The sequence below is a fragment of the Protopterus annectens genome, chromosome 11.part0 (genome assembly GCF_019279795.1).
Source record: "Protopterus annectens isolate FY-2018-M chromosome 11.part0, PAN1.0, whole genome shotgun sequence".
Classification (NCBI taxonomy): Eukaryota; Metazoa; Chordata; order Ceratodontiformes; family Protopteridae; genus Protopterus; species Protopterus annectens.
In genome coordinates this window covers 814,780,351-814,806,944 of record NC_056745.1, presented here as the reverse complement: position 1 = coordinate 814,806,944, position 26,594 = coordinate 814,780,351, and the positions used below count along the sequence as shown (strand labels likewise).

Below are 26,594 nucleotides of genomic sequence, written 5' to 3'. Positions count from 1 at the left end.
TACTGTTTTTTTTATTGTAAATATTATGTGCTTCTTGTATAATCATATAAGTATATATATATATATATATATATATATATATATACACACACACACACACACACACACACACACACACACACACACACACACACACATCATTATATTTATATTGGCATATGTAAGACAACTGGTACTGCAGAGCTGAAAATATTGACAATGAAACATGCATGCCACAAGATATAAATTTGGAGCATGCAAAACACGCAATATCATTTTTGCTGGGGTGCAAATGCTGTGTATATTTAGTGCTGTATGTGGTGTATACCAGTATTAAGACAAATTGTGCCTGGATGTGTTTTGTGACTTTGTTTACCAGATTGTAAAAGTAAACTGTTTATTTTTGTGATCTTTTTTCAGTGCATTTACCCATTTTTATGGAGTCTTAGATGAGATGTGTTTTAGATTAGTTTTTCATATTTACTGACTAGTACATTAAGTGAGATTTCAGTCAATCAAAAAAAAAAAATATATATATATATATATATATATATATATATATAAGGTTACCCTTTATAATCGCGAAATACTGAAATCTTGAATTTCAGTATTTCACTACCATAAAGGCACATTTTTAAAATGTAAAAAGTGCATAATCGTGAATTTGAATATTTCAAATTCGCAATTATGGCTTTACGTTACGTGATGTGCGCTGTTTGGTTTGGATGTTGTTCGGCGTAGTGTATGGATTTACGTTGAATCTAAGGTAAGTGAGTGTTTTGTAAGGATTTTGGGAGGGAGTTTAAGTGTATTTGAGACTGTTTGTAAGTTGTATGTGTGGGCTAGGGTAAGAAGGTGAACATATGAGTGTGTAATTGTTGGATGTGTTGGTGTTTGTCTGTGTGTGTGTGTGTGTGTGTGTGTGTGTGTGTGTGTGTGTGTGTGTGTGTGTGTGTGTGTGCATGTATGAGGGACTATGGAATGTCTGGGTGTGAATGTACTGTCTTTTACTGTTAGTGCGATCTCAGAGTTAGTATATATAAGAAGGGGGGTTGCAGGGGGGGCTTGCCCCATGCTTATGTGTTGTGTAGGTATGTGGATGTGTGGTGTTTTGTTTTTGTGTGTTTATTTGTTTTGTAGTGTGGGTATTGTGGTTTATGTGTGGTGTGGTGTATGCTGTGTGTTTGGGATTTGTAGTTTTGGGATTGTGAAGGTTCGGTATTTGAAGGTTTTGCCTTTACGGTCGTGAAATACTGAAATTCGAAATTTCAGTATTTTGCGATTATAAAGAACTATATATATATATATATATATATATATATATATATATATATATATATATATGTCTACTTTTTTCATTGTAGTGTGATCCTGGAGTTAGTATATATAGTTAGGGGGTGTTGGGGGGAATAGCCCCCAACATTGGGGATCGTAGTCCCTCCTCCTAGTTTAGTTTTATATTATATTTCAGTGGAAGCTTCAAAACAATACATTTTAAACCATAGACATGCATACTTTCAACACCAATGACTAACTCTTTCCAGAAGACAATATATACCCAAACTAAGTGGGGGGATAACCTCCCCCAAATGTGGGTCTATACCCCCCTAACTATATATACTAACTCCAGGATCACACTACAATGGGGAAAATGGCATATACCTTTTACTTGCCGTACAGTACTCTACACAGTGCCAGTACTTCACTTCAGTGAAATGAGATTTGCTGAAACGAGTTTTCAGTAATTTGAGCTTTCAACGATTTAGTCAGGGTAAATTCAAATTTAGTAAAATGAGCTTTCAATGAAACGAAGTAGACCCATATATATATATATATATATATATATATATATATATATATATATATATATACATATATATATATATATGTGTGTGTGTGTGTGTGTGTGTGTGTGTGTGTGTGTGTGTGTGTGTGTGTGTGTGTGCAATACAAATGTGTGCGTTTGTGTATATGTATCTAGATTGAGAGATAGATAGACAAAGTGTCTCAATAAATGTCAAATGTTCAAAAAAAAGCAAACGTTCAAAGAACGGTCACTTTCGAGCCAATCTAAGGTAATCAAAAATTTAAAAAAGTAAAACTATTTTGTTTGGGGGCAAGCCTCCTGCACACCCCACAACCAGCGCTAATTGTAAACCCTGTCTATGAGATTCCACAAAGTGGGTAAAGGAAAGGTATCTTCCTTCAGTATAATCTCATACAAAAGGCTGTTAGCACAAACTCCATTTAAAAGGATGTTCGCTCATATGAGCATTCACTTTTTAATACCATAAAAGTGCATTACCTTATATGAGTGTTTGCTCTTTAAAACTCTACCCATTTAGACAGATAGATAGATAGTTAAAGAGAAAGACAGGTAGAGGCAAATGCATGGTATATAAATGGATAACAACCTAACTGAACACAAACTGAATGAACAGAAATGATAAAATCATAAATTAAACTTTCATACTTACCTATAGAAAACCTACAAACAAGTGTTTTTGTAGGGGGCAAGCCCCATTATAACCCCCTGCTACTTACACATACCAGTTCAGAGTCTACACAACAGCATGGAAAGAGCATATTCATACTCTCCACTATATTGCAGTCTCCAACAAAGTAAAATATGCATTTTCAATAAAATGAGTTTTTTATTGCTAGTGCTGGTGTTTAGTCTGAGAAACTAAAGGTATGACCACTTTAATGACACAAATGAGCACTGACCAAGCACATTCCACAAAGACGGGTATGTAGTCCAACAATGGCATAGCAGATTTATTTACTGCTTGTTTTTTGTTGGAATAGCATGAGATAGACATGCCCTCCTAAATTCTAGGTTGTGCTCAATAGCACTCACTCACTCACTCACTCTGTTTTGGGTATTGTAATTAAAGAATAAAATTTGGATATTGTACCATTATCAGATGATAATATGCCCGTTATATTACTTTTAAACCCAGTGGCCACTATAACTCTGGAAGGTTTTCATAGTGAGCAAAAATAGATACCTGCATCAGTTCAATAAAAGTCTTTATGCCAATGCATCAAGAGCCTTCATTTGTGATTAATGTCCTATGATAATATATTTTGCACACATTGGCTAAGGATTTTATCAGTGCAGTAGATTCACTTGTTTATTTTTGAGACAATAACCTTAGGAGGATTGTATTGTGAGAATGAGCTTCCTTTTTTCATGTATGACTTAGAAACTCTGATTTTTGGTACCATTTGTTTTGACGTGTATAATATGAGAGAAGAGATTTTTGGGAATCATCTAGAAACTTGAATTATGTAACCTAGGCAACTTAGTTTAATTACTATCTTAAATTAGTATAGCAGTAGCTATCGTATTAAAATGTTAGTTATACTGTGCTATGGGGATTTATGCCGGAAGAGGTAAACATGAGTAACCATTTAAAAACATGCTAGGAGCTAAATGCATTAAAAGGATAAAAAAAGACTTGGTATGACATACTCTTAATAGAACTGTTAGAAAATGAGAAATAATAAGAGACAAAGATGGCTGCCGTTCTGTAAACACTGCTGAACCACAGCTCCTTAAATACCCAGAGTATAAAACCAACCCAGAGGAATACCAGGACCCTTACAACAAAAATTTTCTGATCTACCAACACTACTCATTATCCAGGAACACAAAAAGGATTAATGAACCCAAAGATATAACAAATTTATCAAGATTACAACAGATTATCTGGAAAAGGAAACAGTCCCAAGGGAAGAAGCCGTGTGCTTAGGGCATTCTACTTTTTCATATCTGGCTATAATTCAAAACCTTCTACCTTAGCAAAATGTCAAAAGAAGATAAAATCATGGATACTACAACAACAAAAACTAAACTCTCGGAATTATTATCACCTGAAAAAGACCTGACTTCTAAAAGACAAAAAATAACAAAGCAGCAAGAAACTGTGAAAACAGGGAGCAAAAACAAATCAGATCAACTTGAAAACTTGGAAGATTTAAAAGCAGCCTTACAGCCTATACAAGAAGCTATAAAAGAATTATCCATCCAAATGCAATCCTTTGGAACTTCTGTTAACCAAATTCTGGAAAGAATGGACAAATCTGAAGCCAGAATCTCTGAGAATCAAGATAAAATAGCTCTGCTAGGCAAAAAAGCGGACGCACATGAAGCTGACATACAATCTATGCAAGCCAAAATCATTGATCTTGAGGCAAGATCTAGAAGAAATAGTATCATCCTTAGTGGCATGCCGGAAGGTATACAGCACAATGACCTGATTCCATCCATCATTCAAATATTTGCAACTCTACTCAAAGACTCAAAATCTACACATCAAATAATAATAGAAAAAGCTCACAGAGCCCTAAGAGAAGTTCAGGCTTCAAATACCCCAAGACCTGTTTATGCCAAACTTCTCAATTTCCAAGATGTTAACAGAATACTAATTTCTGCAAAGAAAAATGGAGGATCTGTACTCTATAATAATAATAGAATTTCTATATCCCAGAACTTGCCTCAACAAATCAGACAAGCTAGACAGCTACTAGCTCCTTATTGCAGATTTCTGATAGATAAAAAGCTTAAATTTCAAATGAAGTATCCAAATAACCTAGTTTTCACGGTCGATGGGGTCAAATATTCAGTTAATAACAAAAAAGAAGCCTAAATCTACCTTCATGTCGGTTTTCAAATCCATTCCAGACACAGAGATCTAATTATATGTTCCGATGCGGTCTCCACTACCTCTGAGGTCAGATACTTCTCTCAACAACAGCCGAGGCCTCATCTCCCTTATATCTGGTGTTTACCTTCCCCTAGACCGTGTTCTAGGCCTGGCGTGCCCTTCCTGAGACTCTTAACAGGAAGTACGTAACCTGATTATCATCCTGTCTTTCCCAAGATAGGAACTGAACTTGAAGATACCATCATAGAGATCAGCGTCAAGATGTGGTGCTTCCAGAAGTCCGCTGGTAAACTGGATCCCCCTTCGAGAAGCTAATCAGTCGGCTTAGCGATCTGAAAGCTCGGTGGCAACTTTTAAAGTGCTGTAAATAAAACAAAGTATTGTTCTGTTACAAAAATCACAATCTATACAGCGAGTTGTTCAAAAGGTTATTTATATCACTATATTAGCAATACTGATTACTTCTAGTATACTAGATCATAGAGACCGACTTCAAGATGTGGTGCTTCCAGAAGTCAGTTGCTAAACTGGATCCCTCCTTGAGAAGCTAAGCAGTTGGCTTAGTGATCTGAAAGCTCGGTGGGAGCTTCTAAAGTGCTATAAATAATACAAAGTGTTGTACTGTTACAAAAAAAAAATCACGAACTACACAGCGAGTTGTACAAAAGGTTATTTATACCACTACACTAGCAATACTGAATGCTCCTAGTATACTTTAAGAGATTTCTATGAATGCATAGTAGATTTTGGTGATTTCAGAGCCCACATGACGATATTGACACAAACTAAAGGTTTTTTTATTTTTTTTATTTTCTCAATGATGAATATCACATCCTCATAAGTTAACATTACACTAATGCCTGAATTATAGATCTAAAGGAATTTAAAATATCTAGTGCTTTAAACCTTATCAAAACACTAATTGATCAATGATAGGTATCATCTACCTATATAAATAGGTTACTACTTTGATTAATTATGATATTCAGGGCTGATTAGAAGATTTGAATATAGCTACTCTATCTCGCTAAAACACTTCTAATTATAAATATATAATCTGCTGTTCTTTTCAACCCCCTTTAGGTTACATTAGCTATAATTCCTGCAATACATGATTTTAGTAACATCAGTTAATAGTTAACCTGCAAAAGGGTAAGACAACTTTCAATTATATGGAGTGTAACACTTACCTACTAAAGAAGTTGGATACAGCTCAAGTTCACATACTAATGCATAAGCACCCATTATCCTAACTCATTGGGGTGATCACAAACTTACATACTTCCTGAAGTAAAACAACCAGATCTCTACCTATTAATGAAGTTGGTAAAGAACAGATTATCAGTTGTCTAAATATGAAGAAGGTTATAAAAGATATATAAAACCCATGCCTAATTATGAACCTAACTTGTTTAGTCCTGTATTAATAAGGCAAGGTCATTCTGGTTGGGTTTTTAATCATATGCCTTTATCAAACATACACAAAACTTCATAATTTTTATGAATCTAAGGTGATAAGAAACATTCATAAGGCACATCTGTATTAAATAGTTTATTATGATTCAACAAAATAGTAGGGTAAAAATGTTAATTTGCTCTACGATAACATACATGCTTCGCTATTTAGTATTGTTTAAGATTTTTCTTACCTGGTTTTTATCTGCTAATATTTGTGTTTCTACCTGATTGGATATGCCTTTACATTGTTTTCTCCAGGTCCTAACAAGTTTATATTAATATCATTATCTGAGGAATATCTAAGATGTGGCAAAGGTAAGTTGCCATAAGACCTCTCTAATATATTGCCTTTTGAGTCGGAACATTGCAGGCACAGTCAATCAGGTGGGGGGGGGGGGTTTCAAGTTTCTTATTTACTTGAAGCATAGATCCTGAAAATTCTCATTAAAACAGGATAAAATACACTGAGAGATTTAAGAGTCTGGCCTAGTGGAGAATTAATCATATTTAAACATAGACTTTACTAGAAGAATACATATATTTTTTTCTTTTTATAAATAGTTATTGAACTTAATTGAACTAAATCATGTACCTGGTAATCTCTCAAATACTAAGAGTGGTAAGTGAAGTGAATTGTTTTTCCATGAGTCTACTTGGATACAAGAGAGATGTAAATGAATATTTAATTTGGACAAGATTTAAATAATTTTACCTAAGGAGTTGGAGGATATAGAAGCAGTGTTTATTAGGGAATGAGTGGGATAGGGTTTGGGCAAAAAATTCTAAGCCTTGCAGGACCAATAAGCTTTCTTTTCCTTAACTTCTCTTACATACAAGTTGTATACTTAATACCAATACAAAAAAATACACAACCAAAATTTTCTTGGGTCCTGTTAAATTCCTGGTCCTGGAGATTAGTGGGTAGCACAGGGATGGGATGAGAATGGTAGAATGCTTTCATAATATTCTTTTGATAAAAACTCATCATAACTCAATATATTTACACAAATTACAGAAGTACTGGCACAAAATAAAACTGTATGAATGTGGGAAATAGATTCATGGAACATTAAAGGGCTCCAGAACATGAGAAAAAGGAAACTGTTTCTTCATTTATTTCTGCAGGCTAAGGCAAGTTTCATACTACTTCAAGAGACCCACCTAACTAATGAACAATGGTTGGAAATAAAAAGGAAAAAGTGGATAAGAGAAATAATAGCTTCTGAAGGCAAAACTAATAGTGCTGGAGTAGAGATAATCATTAAAGACCAATATCAAGATAAGATTATAGAATCTAAAATAGATAATGAAGGTAGATGGTGCTATGTGATTCTTTCAACCACTGTTTACGACAAGCCCATTATTCTCCTCAGTATATATATGCACCATGTTCTAACCAGCATTCCTTCTTCGCTTCACTATACCCTATCTTAAATCATTATAATAACCACTATATAATTATAGGAGGGGACTGGAATGCTTATCAAAATCCTAAACAGGATAAATCAAGCTCACAGAGAACATGCAATAATCAAACAGTTATAGCTTTAAGTGAACATAAAGATGATTTCAAATTATATGATCCCTTTAAATTTGGTATTAACTCAAAGACTCCAGATAAATATACGTTTTACTCTAGCTGCCATAAAATGTGGTCAAGAATTGACTTTTTTCTAATATCAGAAGTACTAATCAATCTTGACCCCTCAGTAGTCATCCATGCCCGATACTTGTCCGACCACTCTAAAATTACCCTACATATCAATAAACCTACTAGAAGTAACATGCCACATCGAGCTTACAACTGGTCCTTAAACCCAAATCTTTTAAATAAAAAGGAAATAATTCAGGAAATCCAGGACATTCTTAAAGCAGTATTAGTGAAATTAACAAAACAGCAACACCCACCTGATATTGAATGGGCAACAGCTAAAACCCAGATAAGAGGTATTTTTCTACAAAAAGCTTCTTATTATAAAAGAATACAACTTAAAGAAGAACAGATACTAGAGGTTAAAATTAAATCACTAGACCAAGAATTAATAAAAAACTACAATACACAAATTGAAATAGAGTTATTAAAATGCCAGAAAGACCTCTTTTTGATTCAAAATAACATTTCATGATACAACAATGCTTGCAAACTATGCTAACCATATTCAAAGACCGTCACGAGCGTTAGCAAGAATTATTAACCAGTCTAAAACGCCCTCTCAAATTTCTGAAATAGTTTACAAGGATAAAATTTATACGAAAAATTAAGATATTTTAAAGGTGTTTGAAAAGATATACTCACAAATATATGGGGAACAAACAAATGGACTCTCAAGTGGTAACAATAATGATTTCCTACAAAAACTTAACTTTCCGAGAATTGATGAGAAACTACAAAATGCTCTAATAAAACCAATATCCATTGACGAAATAATAACAACAATCAAGAAATTGAAACCTTACAAATCTCCCGGCCCAGATGGACTTATCACGGAATTTTATAAACCATTTTACTGTATCACTGCTCAAATTCTATCACATATATTAAACTACATAGTAAATAAAATTAATGATATTCATTTTAATGCATCCAAAACAATTTTCATACCTAAGGATAAAACAGATACGCAGAACCCTGTCAACTATAGACCCATATCACTACTAAATATTGACACCAAAATCCTAACATCTATTTTGGCCAATAGACTGAAGAAAATAACTAATATAATTATTTCTAATGAACAATCTGGATTCTTAACATCTAGACAATCCAGTGATAATACTTTAACACTTCACACGTTAATTTCATATGCTAAACAAAATAATCTAAACATGTATGCACTTATCATAGATGCTCAGAAGGCCTTTGATAGAGTCAACATTAAATTTCTATTCAAGATCTTACCCTACTTTAATATACCCCAAGAATTTATCCTGACTTTACAAACACTATATAACAACCTTTATACAACTTTATATATAAATAAAACATGGTCTAACAGAATTCAAATCAGAAATGGTACACAGCAGGGATGCCCTCTATCTCCCCTATTATTTAACATATATTTAGAACCCCTTTTCTTACCAAAATATTTACCACAATGCCCCAGTAATTTATAATACAAAAATCTTCTTGTTGGCTTTTGCAGACGACCTTAACATATACTGTACAACTCCAATATCGGACACTCAAAAAATACTATCCGCTATTAATGATTTTTCACTAATATCAAACTATAAAATAAACTTTAAAAAAAACAATATCTTTCCCTTAAGAACTCCAAAACCCTTCTCACTTTTACCACTGGTAGGAAAAATTAATCCTGAGGAAAAGATCAATTATCTAGGAATTACATTCTCTACAGATAACAAAAATTTTTATCTTAATAATATTAAACAAAACTGGGAGCACATATCATGCGATTTAAAGAGATGGAAAAATCTGAAATTACCGACATCAGCAAAAGTGTCGATCATTAGAATGAATATTTTACCCAGATTATTATACATTTTTATGTCTGTTCAGATACTAATACCCAAGAAATTTTTTAAACAGATTCATACTGAATTTGCTAAGTTTATATGGGATCCAAAAAAAAAGAAGAATATCTTATGATAAATTGATGACCCCAAAAAGTAGAGGAGGATTAGATCTACCTAATTTTGAAAACTACTACTTAATCACAAATGCCAATAGAACACTAAGAATTGCAAACTATGACTCACAAAGTAAAATTTGGTTCCCATGTTGGTTAAGACTGGGTTTTAAACATATAGAAAGTTTGAACATAAACCCCAAAGCATTACCTTTTTTAAATAGTGAAAACATTACAACATATAATCTAATGGAACACATTAAAAACTATATATCATTAACACAAAAACTCTTTAGATCAGTAAATCTCTTCCATCATATGTTAATCCTACAACCTATTCATAAAAATCCTAACCTGAGAATCAATAATCAACTAATAGATCTGGAAAGGTTCCCACTTATAACTAACTTAACACTACAAGATATATACCCATATCTTAATGGTTCTGCTCATGAATTAAGACATCAACTGGGCCTTCCTAAATCATATTAATTGATTTTGAGACAGAGCAGAGAAATGTCTACAAGTTATCTTCAAAACATATCCATCAATAAAGATGACCTAATGAAATGTGTTACATTATGGCAGGCCCTTCTTCAAAATAGGAAATTTATAACATGTTCATACAAATTGTTAAAAGACATGAAATTTCAAGACCAGCTACTATTGTCTAATTATTGGAGGGAAAAAATACCATCGACTGAGGAAAATAAAATACTACAAGCATTCAATTTAACGATAAAATATATTTCCCTTCAGAAGCTAGCTTTCACTCAACTCATGATATACAATAATGCATATTACACGCGCCTTAGCTTGCATAAATTTAACCCTAAAAACTCACCAAAATGTCCACATTGTAAAGATGAAACTGCTGACCTTTTGCATATGTTCTGGAGCTGCAAATGTATATTTAAACTTTGGAATTCCCTGAAACTACAATTACAAAAAATGGGATACCAAGCTTCATCGCTTACTTGGGAATTTACAATTCTACATACCCCTCCAAACAACCTATCTAAAACCCAAATAACCACCCTAATTAATATCTTTCTACTAATGAAAGTTTACATAGCTGCAAACTGGTTAACCCCATCTAAAACTTCATGGGAAAATTTTAAGACATTAGCGATAAAACATATATTAGCCCACAAGTTAATACTAAACAAACAAAACATTAATCCATATAATCTAAAGTTATGGGAACAGATCTTCAATATCATTCTGGCATAAAATTTTGGCTGAGAAAACTTGTCAGCTTACATCATGGGAACAGATCATGTTTTAGAAACCAATATTCTAAGATATTAATCCTGGAGGAAATGACCTTTTTTCTCTACCACTAAGAAAAAATATGAAAGCATTCATGTAACTAGTGTAAATATGTTTTAAATATATTGTTGTTAGTACTATCTTAATTATCACCAGTTTACTCTCTTGTGAGTGTTTTGTTGTGGAAAATAATGAAAAACAATAAAGAAATATTATGGAGAAAATGAGAAATAAAAAACAGAAACAGAGGAAGATTGAGAAAATGTTCATTCCTGCTTGCCTTGCTTCATTTATATGCTTAGTTGCACAAATACTTAGATATATGCATAAGATATGTGTTGACAGTGGAAACAGTGATCAGTCTAAATGTCTATCATATAAACTGCTATGTTCTGAAATTCTTCTTCCATAATTGACACAATAGCCTTTCTCAAAGATTTATGGACATATTTTGTACATTAAAATCAGTACTGTATAGTCTTTGTAGGTCCTTACTAAGGAAATCAGGCACATTCAAAAAACAATCATAATGCAGTAGTAAATTTTCACTTCTAATTTCAGTTTGCCACTCACTTCAGCCCACATTAAAGAGCACTTACTGATTATTCTGCTTATAAATAAAGTACTTTGATGTATTAATGGCATACTCTGAAATATATCGTTCTACTTATAAATAAAGTACTCTGATGCATTAATGGCATACTCCGAATATGATGTCCTAAGCACGGATCATCCTATCTATTGCCCAGAAAGTACACATCCAGGCCCTTTATACTTTCATAAAATGTCACCACTTATGTTTCTCTTGAATTATTTTTATGGTGTAATGCACAAATGACAAGTTAAATAAAACTAGATGCAGCTTTACTTAGTGTACATCTACATATTTTGTTAGGCAATTCAATTCCAGTACCACTGTAATTTGTCATCTTATACTTTGACAGATCTGTATAATCTGTTAGGTGATGCCAGTATGTTTGCAAGCAGTATAAACATTGAATGATTTCTGTTATGTCCAATGGAAGCTTTCTTCTCTTGTAGCATAGATATGCATAAAGAATATAGTATTACCTAAGATTCATGTCAAGTTGTTTAAGGCAATTTTCGTAGGTTCGAACCTCTGAAACAGTTATTGTGAGAACCGCATTCATTTAACCTAATATGATTTTTTGCAATACTGCCAGCCCATCTTCACCCCTTCATCGGGAGTGCCCCATTCCCCTAACTTCTTGGGGGATCAGAGCCATCCTCCAACTTATATGTACTAACGCCACCACGAAACAGAAATGGAGAAAGGTCAACACCACTTTATCTGACTGTAAGTTTTTACTTAAACCATTTTAGAGACGGGATTCACAGAAGTTAAATTCAGAGTTGTCATGCTCCCAATTATATTAAAGCATTTATCTTTCAATGTATATAATTATCAGAATTTAAAAAAAAAACACTAAAGGTTGAAAGTGTTTTCATACAATGAGCTTGTATGCTTTGTTTCATATTTAAAGCATTTGTTTGGGACTTAATATTTTCCTTCCTTTACTGTTTTTCAAACAGAGACAGAGCGCCTTTTATCTTCACGACAGAAATGGAGTATTTTATCACCACAGGTGGGAAAGAACCACATCGTTTCCAGGAATTTGTTGAGCTTTGCTGTCAAGCATATAATCATGTGAGAAGACACAGCCAGCTTCTAATGAACCTTCTAGAGCTGGTAATGAATGTTTTTTGTCATGCAATTTTGATAGTTTCAGTTTTAAATATGAATGAGTCTAGTCAGCAGTAAGAATTTATGTAACTTGAAAGCATCATTTCTGAAAATGCATATAAAAATATTCCTTCCTTCCTTTCAAATAAGAGATTAATTTAGCCATTTCCTGTTTTATTATTACATTTTCTGACACAAAACTCAGCTACTTATACTTGTCTTTAAGCATCTAGACTACATATCTAGGGCTTTCCACATTTTCATTTTACTGTACCATAAACTTATGGCTTAGAAGCTCAAATCACTTGAATCAGCTCAGTTTCTGAATTTATTCAAATTTGCTAGTCGGGGTGACCAGGACATAAATCTCAGACCAAGAAATATATTTCTGTTGAGTTTGATTGTATCATTGAAATGAATTGCACCAATGAAGTGTAGCCACATAAAGATCATATCACCACAAATTAAAGTACATGCACAAAAAACACATTTTACTTTTGTTAATTAGGAAAGCCCACTTGATACAAGTGTCCCTTTTCAGTTTTGACCAAGGAGCATTATCTGGTTAAGTGACTTCCTCAGTCACACAGCAGCCAAGTGGAGGTGAAAAGAATCAAACTGTGCACTTTTTAGCTACAGAAAGTACCTTATGAATAGTTTAAATCATTAATCCACTGTGCTATCAGTTTCTGTTATTGCTTAATCACATAGACAGGCGATGGAAAGTAATTAATCCCTGATCCTATCAAGAATTATGTATCCCTTTTCAGATTGGTGTGCATTTATTTAGATGCAATTTGCATAATATTATGCAAGTATATTTCACATTGATATATTAGCAATACACTTGCAGAATATGAAACACAATAAATGTATACCCTTCATGAGCTAACACAGAAGACAAATAAAGGCTGTTGTGTCCATCTACTAGAGTATGTTGCTACATGAATAAAGCCTTCTCTGGTGTATTGTCATATTAATAAATTAGTCCTGCCTATTAGAATATCTAATGCATAACTAGAAACCCTGGGATGGTTATCAGAGTAAGGCAAATGTGTTGCTGTATGTGTAGCTTGGACTGCATCATAACTGCATGACACATTAGTGTATAGTTACTTCTATGGCTGGGAACAAGTATTGATCATAGGACTCTTTGGGATTGCATATCATGAGTTGTGGTGTTACAGAGCCATATGTGAAGGACAGGTAATGTACCATATGTGGGGGATGAGTCTCTACATAGCTGTGACTGCAAATGTTAGTTTGGGGGTTGTGCTGATAATCATGTGCATGTCATATCATAGCATATACACCTACAGAATGACACAATCTATCCTTAAGTGTACAAGTAGTAACATGAACATCAGAGGCTGGCAACACCTAGAAAAGCCCACCAGCCCAGGGACTGAACTTCTACTACAGACCCTTAGCACACACGTGGCATGTACTTCCTGCAAAAAGGTGGCACAGGCAAGCAGCACTGTGAATACATTTGGCAAGTAATGATGCAAGATATGAATTCTGTTTGTGTTCATAATAGGTTCCTCCATTACGAATGGTGGAGTGTTACTGATATGATTGTTTATGCAATGGAAAAGGGATGGAAATTCATGAATTACATATGTAACATAGGGGGTGGACCACAAGCACAGAAATGGCTGTCAGAGACTGAAGAGTTTTTGGTGATGCTTAGTGACCTAAGGTTTGGCTGTTCTTATGTGGGGATTGACTGGATATGGAGCAGGCCTTGCACCATCCCCCCATGTGTCATCTGGGGTGCAACTGGTTACTAATGTCCATTATAGTAGACTATAGCATACACCACTGTATGACTAAAAAGAGGGTCTGACTGTGACCTTCCTGCATACATGTCTTTCCCATTCACCTATCCTGGAGGGATAGATTCCTGTCCCGAGACTTCCCATACTCTGAAATAAACTACCTATCTATATCAAACAAAGCTCCTCATTAGCACTCCAAGAAAAATCTTGATGATTGGATGGGAAATAGGAAATTCACCCCGGGGATCACCTCTGTGGCTCTGCTCGACAGTGGCACAGGAAAATAATTTTCTTGGGTGGCAAAAGCCAGGGTACCCTTTTGGCTGGGCTTGTATAGGCCCCAGAGCTGATAGCCTAGTATCTACCTATGAACCTATGAACCTCTGTAAGTGCAATATCCTGCACAAGTTATATCTTATAATGTAGTGTAAAGAACTGTTTCCATGTATAGAAGTATGCATGCCATAGATGAATATAGAGAAATGCATGTGTGGACTGACAATGGAATCATAAGTTTTCATGTTTTGATAGGTTTCAAGGGTGGGGATCCAGAGCAACAGGACAACAAAGGGTTGATTTCAGCAGGGCTTATGCAGCAGACAAAGATGTTAACATACAAATTACATAGTGTCATTACACAGTAGCACGATCTGAAAAGATACAGAGGGAGGGGTCATCAATATCAACCACTGAAGATACCTTTACAGAGGTTATGGCTGAGCACAGCCTCGGCATAGTATGACAAAGATCCTATACCACAGATTTCCATAAGGACTCCACCTGTGTCCCCAAACCTCAGGAGGTTTGACATGCACACTGCCTCTGATGTGATCTGTATACACACTATATGGGAGAGACACAGGGGGAGCAGCACTATCCCTGATATGTGTGCAACATGCAATTCTGTATCTGCACATGTTTGAAGTATGAGTGGTATACTGTTACTGTTTTTTTTCCATGCTGAGCATTTAATTTGTTTTCTGTGATCAGTTCTGTTCTCTATCTGGCCAACAAAATATAAATAATAAAAAATAAATAAATAGCAGCACAGACAACTAATACACACTGCACTGTGCAACCGGTAAGTGTGTGACTGGCTTGCAGGAGGACATAAAGCAACTGCAACATGACCTAGTATCTCAACAAAAGGTAGATAAATGTGCTGCTGTGGTCACTGATGGCAAGTGTATCCACAATATGTATTGCAACATGCATGGTCTCCCCTCCACAAGAATTGCAATCAGTGGTGGTGGGATGATCCAGTTGTGAGGTCACCAGGCAGAGGTCATCACATATGGGATTATATAGAACATTGGTATTATGTCTCCTTAGGTTGCATCTGCACAATCCCATAGTTCTACCTCTTTCTTTCTATAGTTCAGATCCAACCACAACACTGCAAGCGACCACAGAAGACACTGGCAATGGATGCATCATGTCAGCTCATCCTCAGTTTTGAAGGGTGTGATCTCTGATTCTCCAGCTTCCAAGAATGCATGGCTATCTGATGAAGTCTAAGCATTGTCTTGGCAAAAGTGCTTAGTTTTTTAAGTTATTAAAGGCATTAAAGTTATTCCAGCCATGCTGACTGGTGGTTTTTCTCCGGTTTTGTTTTTGTTTTGCATGGCTGTCATATTCACCATCCATGACCATATCCCACATTACAGGGTTGCAGTCACTTGTCACTCTATCCCCCTTCTTGTGCATGTATTGATGACTGTGCTCTGCCCACACTCTAACCCGTGTAGGTATTGTGATGCCTGATGCACAGTGTGGCTAGTCAATGTACTGTCCTGCATAGCTTAAGTGTGATACTGCAAGCAATATTTTATTCTATATTGTCTGTGTCATGGCTGGTAGTTGTGGACCAGATGCTTCTTCTTTGTCAGTGCTGCAATGTATTCCACCCACGTCTGCCTTGAATGTGCTATTGTTGTTGCACATTCCTCAAATGACTCTCCACCATGCCCTTATACTACTAACACAACTTTTGTGGCAGGTCCTGCCATAAGGTCCCCTTGTTGCAATATCATGCAGAGGAACACATCGTACACAACAGTTATCTTACTGCACATATCTGTACCATATTGCAGTGCCCCTCAATTAGTCTCTAAACATCAGAATTGTCCCATCATTAGTTTGAACTTCCACTCAACTGTGCTTTGGACTTTAGAATTGGTTGTATTGCAGAACATTTCCTGCATGGTCTGTAGATTGCATATTGGGACATTATTAGGGCTCTAGGTAGTAACCAGCATTGCTTGCAACACACCGCAAATTAATTTGGCCTGTCCCAGCATGCATGTTGCCTGTCTGTATATTGTGTATGTGTATATCTATAAACCAGATGACTATACAGGAACCACTGTTATAGGATAGATGTGTGCCATATATGTGAATGGTGTGCACTTTCTGGATGCCAGACAGTCACATTATAAAAAATGCCTCAGACATTAAAGACCATGAGGATGTTCAGGAAACAGAGGCCCTCCTGTTTATACATCTTTGGCCTTCTGTATCAAGTGGGGTTTTGATAGTCAAACGAGTGCAACGTATCATTTCTACAACCTCCAGGAAATCTGTTATTTCATAGAAGGCCCACAATGTGTTGATTCAATTCTTGTGTTCTGGGGTATCCGATATGCTCCATCACGTTTCTATAATAATCAGGAAAGTGATTTAGTATTTGCAAGGGTAACACCTGCAATACCTCTAATATGTCCCTTTTACTTTGCCAGAAGTTTCCCATTGTTAAGATAATTAATACTAAACACAGCTTTATTTCCAAAGGAATGGCCATATCTCACAATCCCCTTGACTACTCTTGTAAGCAACACAGTTTGTTTAAATCCCTTATGGTATCCTTGTCCATTTGGAAATTATTCACTAAATGCTGTTATGTCAGATAGCAGTAAGTCTGGTGATGTCTGTACCTCCTGTAGTGGCATAGGAGATGTGGCACTCACAACATTGTGAGAACTGATTCTGACGGCATCTATATTACTGCTGCTGCAACTCCTAGCCTAGCCGCTACCATGTACATACAACTCTCAGAGTTCAAAACATGACCATGAATCAGTCTACCATTTTAAGTTCCTTCATTAACATACTCTGCATGGCTCATTTGCATGGGATACCTAATTTACATGTCATTATGCAGTCATTTGCTTGCATTACCTATTATGCTATTGCGACCCTTGTATAGCCATGCACTCTTTCTTTGAGTTGTTCACACACGTGTACATGACTACTACCTAAGCTATTTTGCAGCAACTGCAATAATAACCAAGTACGAATGTCAGCCAGAGAGTATGTAGATTTTCCATTTCTGTATCTTGTGTCATAAATTACAAAAAAATTCTTTACAGTACTTCTAACACTGTAAACCAAAAATTATGTTATTCTTCTCAGTGGCCAAGTATACATTTTATTTCTCTTTGATATGATTGTCTAAAACAGATTCATTGACTAAAGACTACATAACACAAACTCTAAAATTCAGTTCATACATGTTATTCTTTCAAGTGTGGAAATATTTATTTTATTCAGTTTGTAACAAGCTTCCTCAATGTATACCTTATACTCCAGACAATAAGAATATTTCTGAGAGGGCTAATATTCTACAAAACAAAAATATCTGCTCTCATTTGTATAAGTATTTTATTTACAGATATAGCTGCTTAGAAGATTCAGTGACTAAAAATCATACAGCACAAAAATTTTGAAACTGATGGAAAGGTAATCATTGAGCTAGTAGGCCACAAGGCTTAGAAGAGGAAATAAATATTTTATTTTGTTTTCTATACAGCAATGTCAGGATTCCTGATGGTATAGCACGACACATATTTCTAGAAAAATACTAGGAGAGTACTTACTTTGCAAAACAGTAATACTGTTGCTCTTCCTAGCGGGAATAGTACTTATTTCTTACATTCTCCATACTGATGGCATTGCTTGGTGTATGAAGATCATACAGCACTCACTGATGGCTATCAATGGGAAGAGAAGGGCATAACTCTTTAAAAATGCCATTTCACAGTGGGAAAGCTTATTTTTTACTAATAAATTCTTGATAGTTTTCTTTTTTTCACTGTACATTACATATTACAGACTAATGAAATACAGGGAAGGCACATAATCTATAAACAAGAGCACTGCTATTATGTATACTGGAGAAAGTGTGCATATATTGCATTTTGTCTTACTGATACAGTTGTTGATGAGTTACAATGACTTTCAGCACAAAACTGCTGTTCTTCACAGTAGAGAACTATTGATTTTAGTGTACCTCAAATAGTTTGTGTATAATTTTTAAACAAAAAAGGGCACTTTTATATGACATGCTAAAATGATCAAATTATATGTAATGTGACACGTCTAAGATGTGGTTTAGATACTGAGTCATGTAAACATATGATAAGTGAGGCACGGTTTGTATTATTTGACCCAGACCGCACACATATTGTAGTGAACAAGTAAGCCATAGTTATGTACATTTCAAAATCCATCTGCATATTTTGTTGACATAGTTACTAGGGTTACAAAAGTAATTGCAATGCATAATTTAGTCTGTGAATGTTTTGGACTAAGGTATTTATGTATGTTTTGCTCATTTGCTCAGCAGAAATGTGAAGCAGCACATAGACAGAAGCCTGTAGGTCTACTGATGTTCGAGATCATAAGCTACAGGCAGGAGTCACTCAAAATCTTTCAGGCCATGTGTTAGACATTCATGGGGAAGGAAGCAAAGAGTTTCGAAGTTGCAAGATGTAAACAGCATTGCTTATTTTCTTACACAAAGGGTGATTCATCAAACATCAACAATGCTAGTCTTACATACAATCTTATATTATAAGAAGGTGAGAACCAGACAGCAACCTTTGAGTTCACTAGAAATTCTGGCATTCAAATAAAATACACAGATTTCTGTCACTGGTAGAAGGCTTCATAATACTTTGTGATGCAAAAGCGAAGGCATTGTGTCATGCATCAGGGCTGAAACTAATTGGTGTATTGTGCGGGTGCAGAGTACTAACCTGTCATTCCCACATATCTTGGAATTGCCTGCAAAGTATAGAATACTAACCCTGACTTGATAAATGGGTAGATGACCTGCTCTTTTGACCCTTTCATAGGTTCATAGATTAGTACTAAGCTAACTGCCCTTGCGAGCCATTTTAAGCCTAGCCAATTATCCCTTGTGAGACTCAAACCCTGCACCTTGTGTTTGTAAGGCAAACAACAGTTAGGCCACCCTCCCAACCTTCAGCTAAGATATGGGTACAATTTTATAGTATAATCAGTTTACAGTAGTTATTATGGTACATTTAACAACAACACAATTTGCTATCAGTAATACATTTCATACAGTTATGCAGTCTGAAACACAAAAAAGATATTTATAGTAGAATAGTTTTCTATTCAATATAAAGGAGTTGTAACTCATTCAGACTGTACAGTCATTGCATCTATAAGCTGTCACAAATAGCCAGTGCCAAGAAAACAGCTGTATTTGGATTCATTTTGCAAATTATATTTAAGATTTGTTTTATTTTTTTAACGGTGTTTTTATATCTGAGGTCATTATTCTTTTCTTTGCTAGTCAAGAGCTCAAATCTTCATGATTCCGCAAGAACAATCCAACTACTTACATCACACATAATTTACTATCTTATGAGCAGACAAGATTAACAAAAGTTTTAAATCCCCTTACATCATAAACTTTAGATATATTTGGCAGCCATCCTCCACTTAAAACAAAAGCTTAATAAAGATAAATCTAATGATCCAGTCATACATTTCCTAGAGAAAGAAAATGAACAACATCCTCCAGGATGCCAAGAAATTTGCTCCTGCGGTGAATCTTGGCATCCATGTCAAGAACAGACAATAAAGGATAAAGAGTTATGATCCTATTTAGGTTCATAGGTTAGTACTAGGCTAACTGCCCTTGTGAGACATTTTTTAAGCCTAGCCAATTATCCCCTGTGAGATTCAAACCCTGTACCTTGTGTTTGCCTTAACCATTAGGCCATCCTCCCAAACCTAGTGCATAGAGCTTTATCTACTCCATGTACTACTAGTTACCAATAATAAAAAAAAACACTAACTGTTTTGCTGATTTAAGCTGTAAAGCACTTAATGAGCACAGGCAGAAAGGCTGTAATGCGCTATCTTATGTTACACAAAGTCAATGACACACTGCCAGCAGTCAGAAACAAATCAAGTGTTAATTTTGCCATTGCCATTTGCTGTTCAGTACTGACAGAATTAACTGCTTAGCACAATACCCAATCTCAAACAACTGAAGCAGGGGTGACTAATATGCATTAAGATCAGGTTTTGCACTGTAGAAGTGCTTAACTGATTTGTTTTATGGATATCAGATCATAATCAATGTGCTGCATGCACTGCATAATCCTTTAAGCAAAAAAACGAACTTCTCCAGTTATGACAGGGTATAACATCAATACTGGTTTTGTCAGCGATGTTCATAATTTGCAAATGTCATTCAAATTGCAAGAAAGTATATTGGGATTATGCGATTATCTTAAATGACATTAAATCATATATATATATATATATATATATATATATATATATATATATATATGTGGATCTACTTTATAATGTTGAAATTTTAGAATGCCGACAACCATATGGCCAACATTCAAAATCTGGACAATATGAATAAATCCACAAAAAAAGGAAATAAAATTTCCTTTAAAGTGCTCTGCCCCCCCACCCCCCGTAACTTTAATATACCAACTCTGAGATCGCACTACAGTGCAGGAAGGGAACTCTTTCCATTCCACACTATAGTGAGATGCCGGTTTCCCATTGTTGGCAATCCGAATGTCGATCATATGGTGTCAGCCATATGGTTGTCGACATTCTGTATTGTCAGCAATGTCAGGTAGACCCATATATATATACATATCTATATACATATCTATATATATATATATATATATATATATATATATATATATGTATATATACATACATACACACACACACACACACACACACACACACACACACACACACACACACACACACACACACACACACACACACACACATACATACATACACATATATATGTGTGTGTGTATTGGTGTATAAGTTTTGAAGGTTGCTTTACTACTGGTGAATATAAACTAAATTGTTCAATTGTACATTAATTCCTGCATAAAGCCAAAGGCTATTCAGAAAACAGACTCCTCAGTGGCTGCATATACCCTGGGACCTAAAAAGGTATCAAAATGTTTTTTTTTTAATGTTTTGACAGAAGAAGGCTGTCAAAGTATGTGAAGGAACTCTGTTCCAAAGTCGAACAAATGACTGGGTTAAATAGTCTGCTCTTAAGACTGTCTTTGACTACTCAATTCTGTTAGTAAAATACACACCTTACGTTAGTATGTTTGCATTAAACAATTCATTATTTATTAGAGATTGTTATTCTTCACTCCCCCCTGCAGACTAAACAAAGTTTATCCCTCAGATATCTGTAATTGTTTGAAAAGAGATCTAGACTTTCCTGTCTAAATGGGTATGATTTATCTCTGCAAGTAATGATCTGCCTTGTAAATTTTCTGTGAATACCATCTAAAACCAACAGATCACATTTCTTGTAGGCGAAAAGAAAAATGTTGTATTCAGTGATGTGTTGGACATATGTAAAGAAATATGTTATGAAAAACCTCAAAAAACAGTCATTATTTCTTGTAAAGATTTTAAAAATTAAGCCAATAACTTTTAATTCCCTAGCTTTAATTTTTAAAGCATTAGCCCTATACTTAAAATTACTACATATAATAATAATCCTTATATTCTGCCAGCTTCTTGTGGGGACATAAGTTTATTTGATATTCAACCATTGGTTTCCCAAAATGCAAATAGTACATTGATTCTTATTAACCTTTACTCTAGTTAAGTCTAACCATTCAGCCACTAAATACATGCAAGTCTTGAAGAAGCTGAAATCCTCTGCCGATGTAATAACACAATCTTAATTTAATGTCAAAGGCATATTTGGCCATCCAAACCTTAGAAATCTTAGGAATAAATGAAAATAGCACGTTGAACAGTACTGAATCTAGAAATGAGCCCTAGGGCCCCATTTGTTCACATCAAGCTAGCTAGTTAACATATTTTCTCTCCTTGCTCTCTACAATCTACCATGAAGGCAGTTAGTCACCCAGTGAACAATGTATTGATTAACTACTTTGTGTTTGAGCATGGCATCAGTGATAGCAGAATGAGGAGCACTGTTAAATGCCTTACACAAATCCAAATAGATCACCCCTGCAGATCTGTATCTTAGGTAACTGTAACTGTGGCATAAAATTCAGTTAAATTAGTGAAGGTAAATGAGGTTTAGTAACAAACCAATTTGTCCAGAGGGTTCTTCAGGTGGGGGTTTAGGTAGAAATAGTAATTGGACTAAGAGGGTTATCTTGGGGAGAGAAATGAAAAAGCTAAGGGTTAAGTGGGAAATTAGGAGGACTGGGAGGAAATGAGGTAAACCTAAGGAGGGGCTTAATAGGTTTTATGTGAGTGTAACTGGGTAAGGTCACATCCACAATGACCTATAGGTATTCCAAGACAGCAGGTAGACCTTGGGTTAATGGTAGATGGTGCGATGATCGGTGGCTGGTGGTTTGTATATTTACTATTATCGTTTTTTTTTTCTCTATTGCTGAGTTGCCATAGTTTGGAGGATTGGATTTGGGAACAGAGCAACTGGGACAGTGATGATGGTGGAATGCATGTCATCGATTTGGCCTTTCTCTTGTTGTACATGTTGGGGATGTTTCGAGCCTTTTACAGAAGGGGTGCCTTCGTTGTATGATTCCAGCCAGTGTTTTTTTTTGTTCTTCTGTATGATAAGTTTCCAAATCACTATGTGTCTCCAAGTCAATAGGTGGCTAAAGAGAAAATTAAATAAATAAGAAAATATAACTGTTAAGATAGATAGGAGACGTTGTATGCTGCCAGCCCCATTTTTCTCATTTGGTAGCAAGGACTTATGTTGCTGTGACTGCTTGCGGTCATGTGTTGTGATTCTGAGGCATTGGTTGCCACCGTTTGATGGTGTGGGTTTGTTGGTTCGGTGGGGGTGTGTATGGTTTCTGAGGAGTTCATTGTTGATAGGAGCAGAAGAGATGCTCGAGTGGCATACCTCTCAACTGTACAGATTTTCTCAGAATATCCAGATTTTTGCCTCATATTTTTAGTCTGTTTCACATAAAATTATGATCTTCTGGCACACTGTTGACAAATCACTGAAGGCTGGAGTCAGAAAATAATGATATACATTTGAGTTTCCGGCTTCATACCTTTCAGAAAATTCATGCTAATGAAAAACCTGTTGCTCTATTTGGACCCCCATTATCTATTGCTTTGTTCAGATATTTTACTCTAAGAGGTTGACAGACATGAGGAATAGTTGCTGCTTCGAGTGGTCCCCATCTTATATGTGTGGTGAAGTCGGGAGCCATCCAGGAATAAGAGCTGTTTCCTCCAAATGCGCAGTGAGGCTGTAATGGTCATGGAGGGGTTTGTGCACTTTGGAACAGATAGAGGATCACCTCCTCCCTTTCACTAATGGATACTAGATTGAGTATCCAGAGAATTAGGAATTAGACAGAACTATATAGATATATATATATATATATATATATATATATATATATATATATATATATATATATAAAGCAGATACAAGGTATGGGGTTGGGCTCTGCTTGGGTGGCTCAGAGTTTTGTGGTTCAGTTTTAATTACGCTGCTTATTACTTGGTGTGAGTACTTTGATGTTCTGTATAGAAAATCTTGTTTCCTTTAAAACATTTCCTATAGTATTAGTAGGTATGGTCTATGTCTTTTACATCTGTAATAATTTGTACCCAGCACTTATTATTGAGTAATGAAGTGGTGGAGCATATGTTCTTTTAACTGAGTTAAAATAATGGTATTGTTAATTAATGCTGTGTGCGTGTGCTTTATTTATGGGTGCTTAAGCGACACTGTGTTTTGCATATGAACGGATGCATCATCAAGTTCTCATTCGGCGTGTTTGTAATGGTCAGTGTTTACCTTGCAAAACCAAGTAACAGGGTTTGATTATTACAGGAATGAAGTTTCTGAACCCCTGTTGAGACATCACACTCACCAAATCATTCAGGCATAATTGTCATTTTCAGGCAACTTAGTGGTAAATTATTAAAGGTTGAAATTAGGAAATAATGACAGACATTTAGGTTTCAGACTGCATACCCTTCAGAAAAATCATGCTAATGCAAAACCTGTTGTTTCATCAACTTTCTAATTATGTAAAAGCAATATTTAAAATTGCTCCTGTTTGGGCCTTGTTCCACATTCATTTATGGTTTGTCCAGTTCTTGCTCTTAAGAGTTTGAGGGGTATGGCTAGCATATAGTTTGAATACCAGGAGTTTTGACAAGACCTACTTTCGATTTTAACACTGGGCTTATGAACACACCATTACCATTAAAACAAATAAAAGACACTCCCTGGGATTCAATAAATGTTTATTTTTTCCATGCAGGAATAGTGTGGCTGTTCCTGCACAGAATATGGCCGCCGAGCAATCCAGTAAACAAGCTTGGAGACATTCACGAGCCTGCTAACACTATTCTGGCATGGACATGACTGGATTATGCTAATGACTTTGTTTGCTGTTGAAAACTATGCAAATAAGATCAATTAATGATCCAGTAAGCAGACAGGCATTTGTGGCAGAATAGTGTAGCATGCAGAAATGTATTCTACTACTAGAAGAATACATTTCTGCAAAAATCAAAATGGAGGCATAACAGTACAAGCTAAAGCATGTATTCTAATCCTTAGGCATGCCAATAGCCAAATATATGGTCATTGGAATGAAAAAGTGTTGCAAAATTATAAAAATAAAAGTTTTTTTTTTTTGGCCGATTTCGGACGTTTAAGCATAGGGCAGCGGCGCACAAACGGGATTGTGCCGAAATTAAAAAAAAAATGTGAAAAGGCAATTTTAAGTGAAATCTGCATTTTACCAGTATAGTCTATGGCATGCAGAATCAAAACAAAAGCAGGGAACAGTGGTTGCTAAGGGGAAAGGCACTGGGGTAGTGCTGTAACTATGGACTAAGGCAGTGGGGTATGCTAATGAGGGAAATTTACTGAATCACAAAAAGAAGACAAGTGCCAAACTGCACCTAACCATGTAGGAGCTATAAGGCAGTGATGTAAGCAGGAGAAACAGCAGACATGAAAAGGGTGTGTGTCATGCTTGGTAAGCACATTGGAGCTCCACGGCTCCAGTATAAGCTTAGCTAAGCACAGCTAAGCAAGGGGGTGGGTCACAGGATGTATTGACTTATTCCATGAAATAAAGAGTGTGTTCATGTCCAGGGGAGGGCCATTTATCATCGTTTACCTTAGCTAAATGGGTTTGCATGGCACACACTAGGTGTAAAACAAAAATAAAAAAACCCGGAAATAGCAGGACTGTTTACATTTGAGCACTGAGTTTGCAGGGAGCGCCTCAGGGCTTAAAAGGGACAGAAATGGGAAGGGAAAAAAAGGGGAAAAAAAGGAAAATAGCAGAATAAAAGCAATGAAGTACAAATAACATAGCTGGCAGGTGGACTCCATCATAGTTAACCAATCAGGCAGGCAGCTTCTGCAGCACAACAGTATAAACTATGGAAACACCTTATAGTCTGTTTCTTCCACAAATTCTGCACCATTGGTGTTCACATGCATTGGAATTTTACCCCCAAAAATATTAAGGGCTGCCATTGTTTGATCCATCAGTATGTGCTAGACCACAGAATGAGGAGGAGGAGGAGAAGAGTGTTCAGACCCAGGATAACTTATCAGGGGCTACATGATCTGGAGATAGTAGAGCACTACAGGGAGGACAGAGACATACTTCAGCAAATCATCGAGAGCTGTTCTGGCCTCAACTCAGACCCAGAGCCAACAGAGGAGAACCCATCCCAGTGGTTACCAAGGTATGCATAGCCTTAAGAATACTAGCTATATGTACTTTCCAAAGATCTACTGGGGACATCATGGGGGTCTCACAAGCATCTGCATCCAGGGTACTCCACCAGTTCCTGAATG

At 35.7% G+C, this 26,594-nt stretch overlaps 1 protein-coding gene across 1 annotated transcript in view; it reads left to right on the top strand.

The window, feature by feature from the left end:
* Positions 1-26,594, top strand: part of PIK3C2G (phosphatidylinositol-4-phosphate 3-kinase catalytic subunit type 2 gamma) — a 1,120,359-nt gene that overhangs the window by 676,846 nt on the left and 416,919 nt on the right. The window contains exon 14 of the mRNA XM_044087254.1: positions 12,527-12,683. Within this exon, the coding sequence (XP_043943189.1) occupies positions 12,527-12,683 (157 nt within the window). The remainder of the gene's footprint in view (positions 1-12,526; positions 12,684-26,594) is intronic.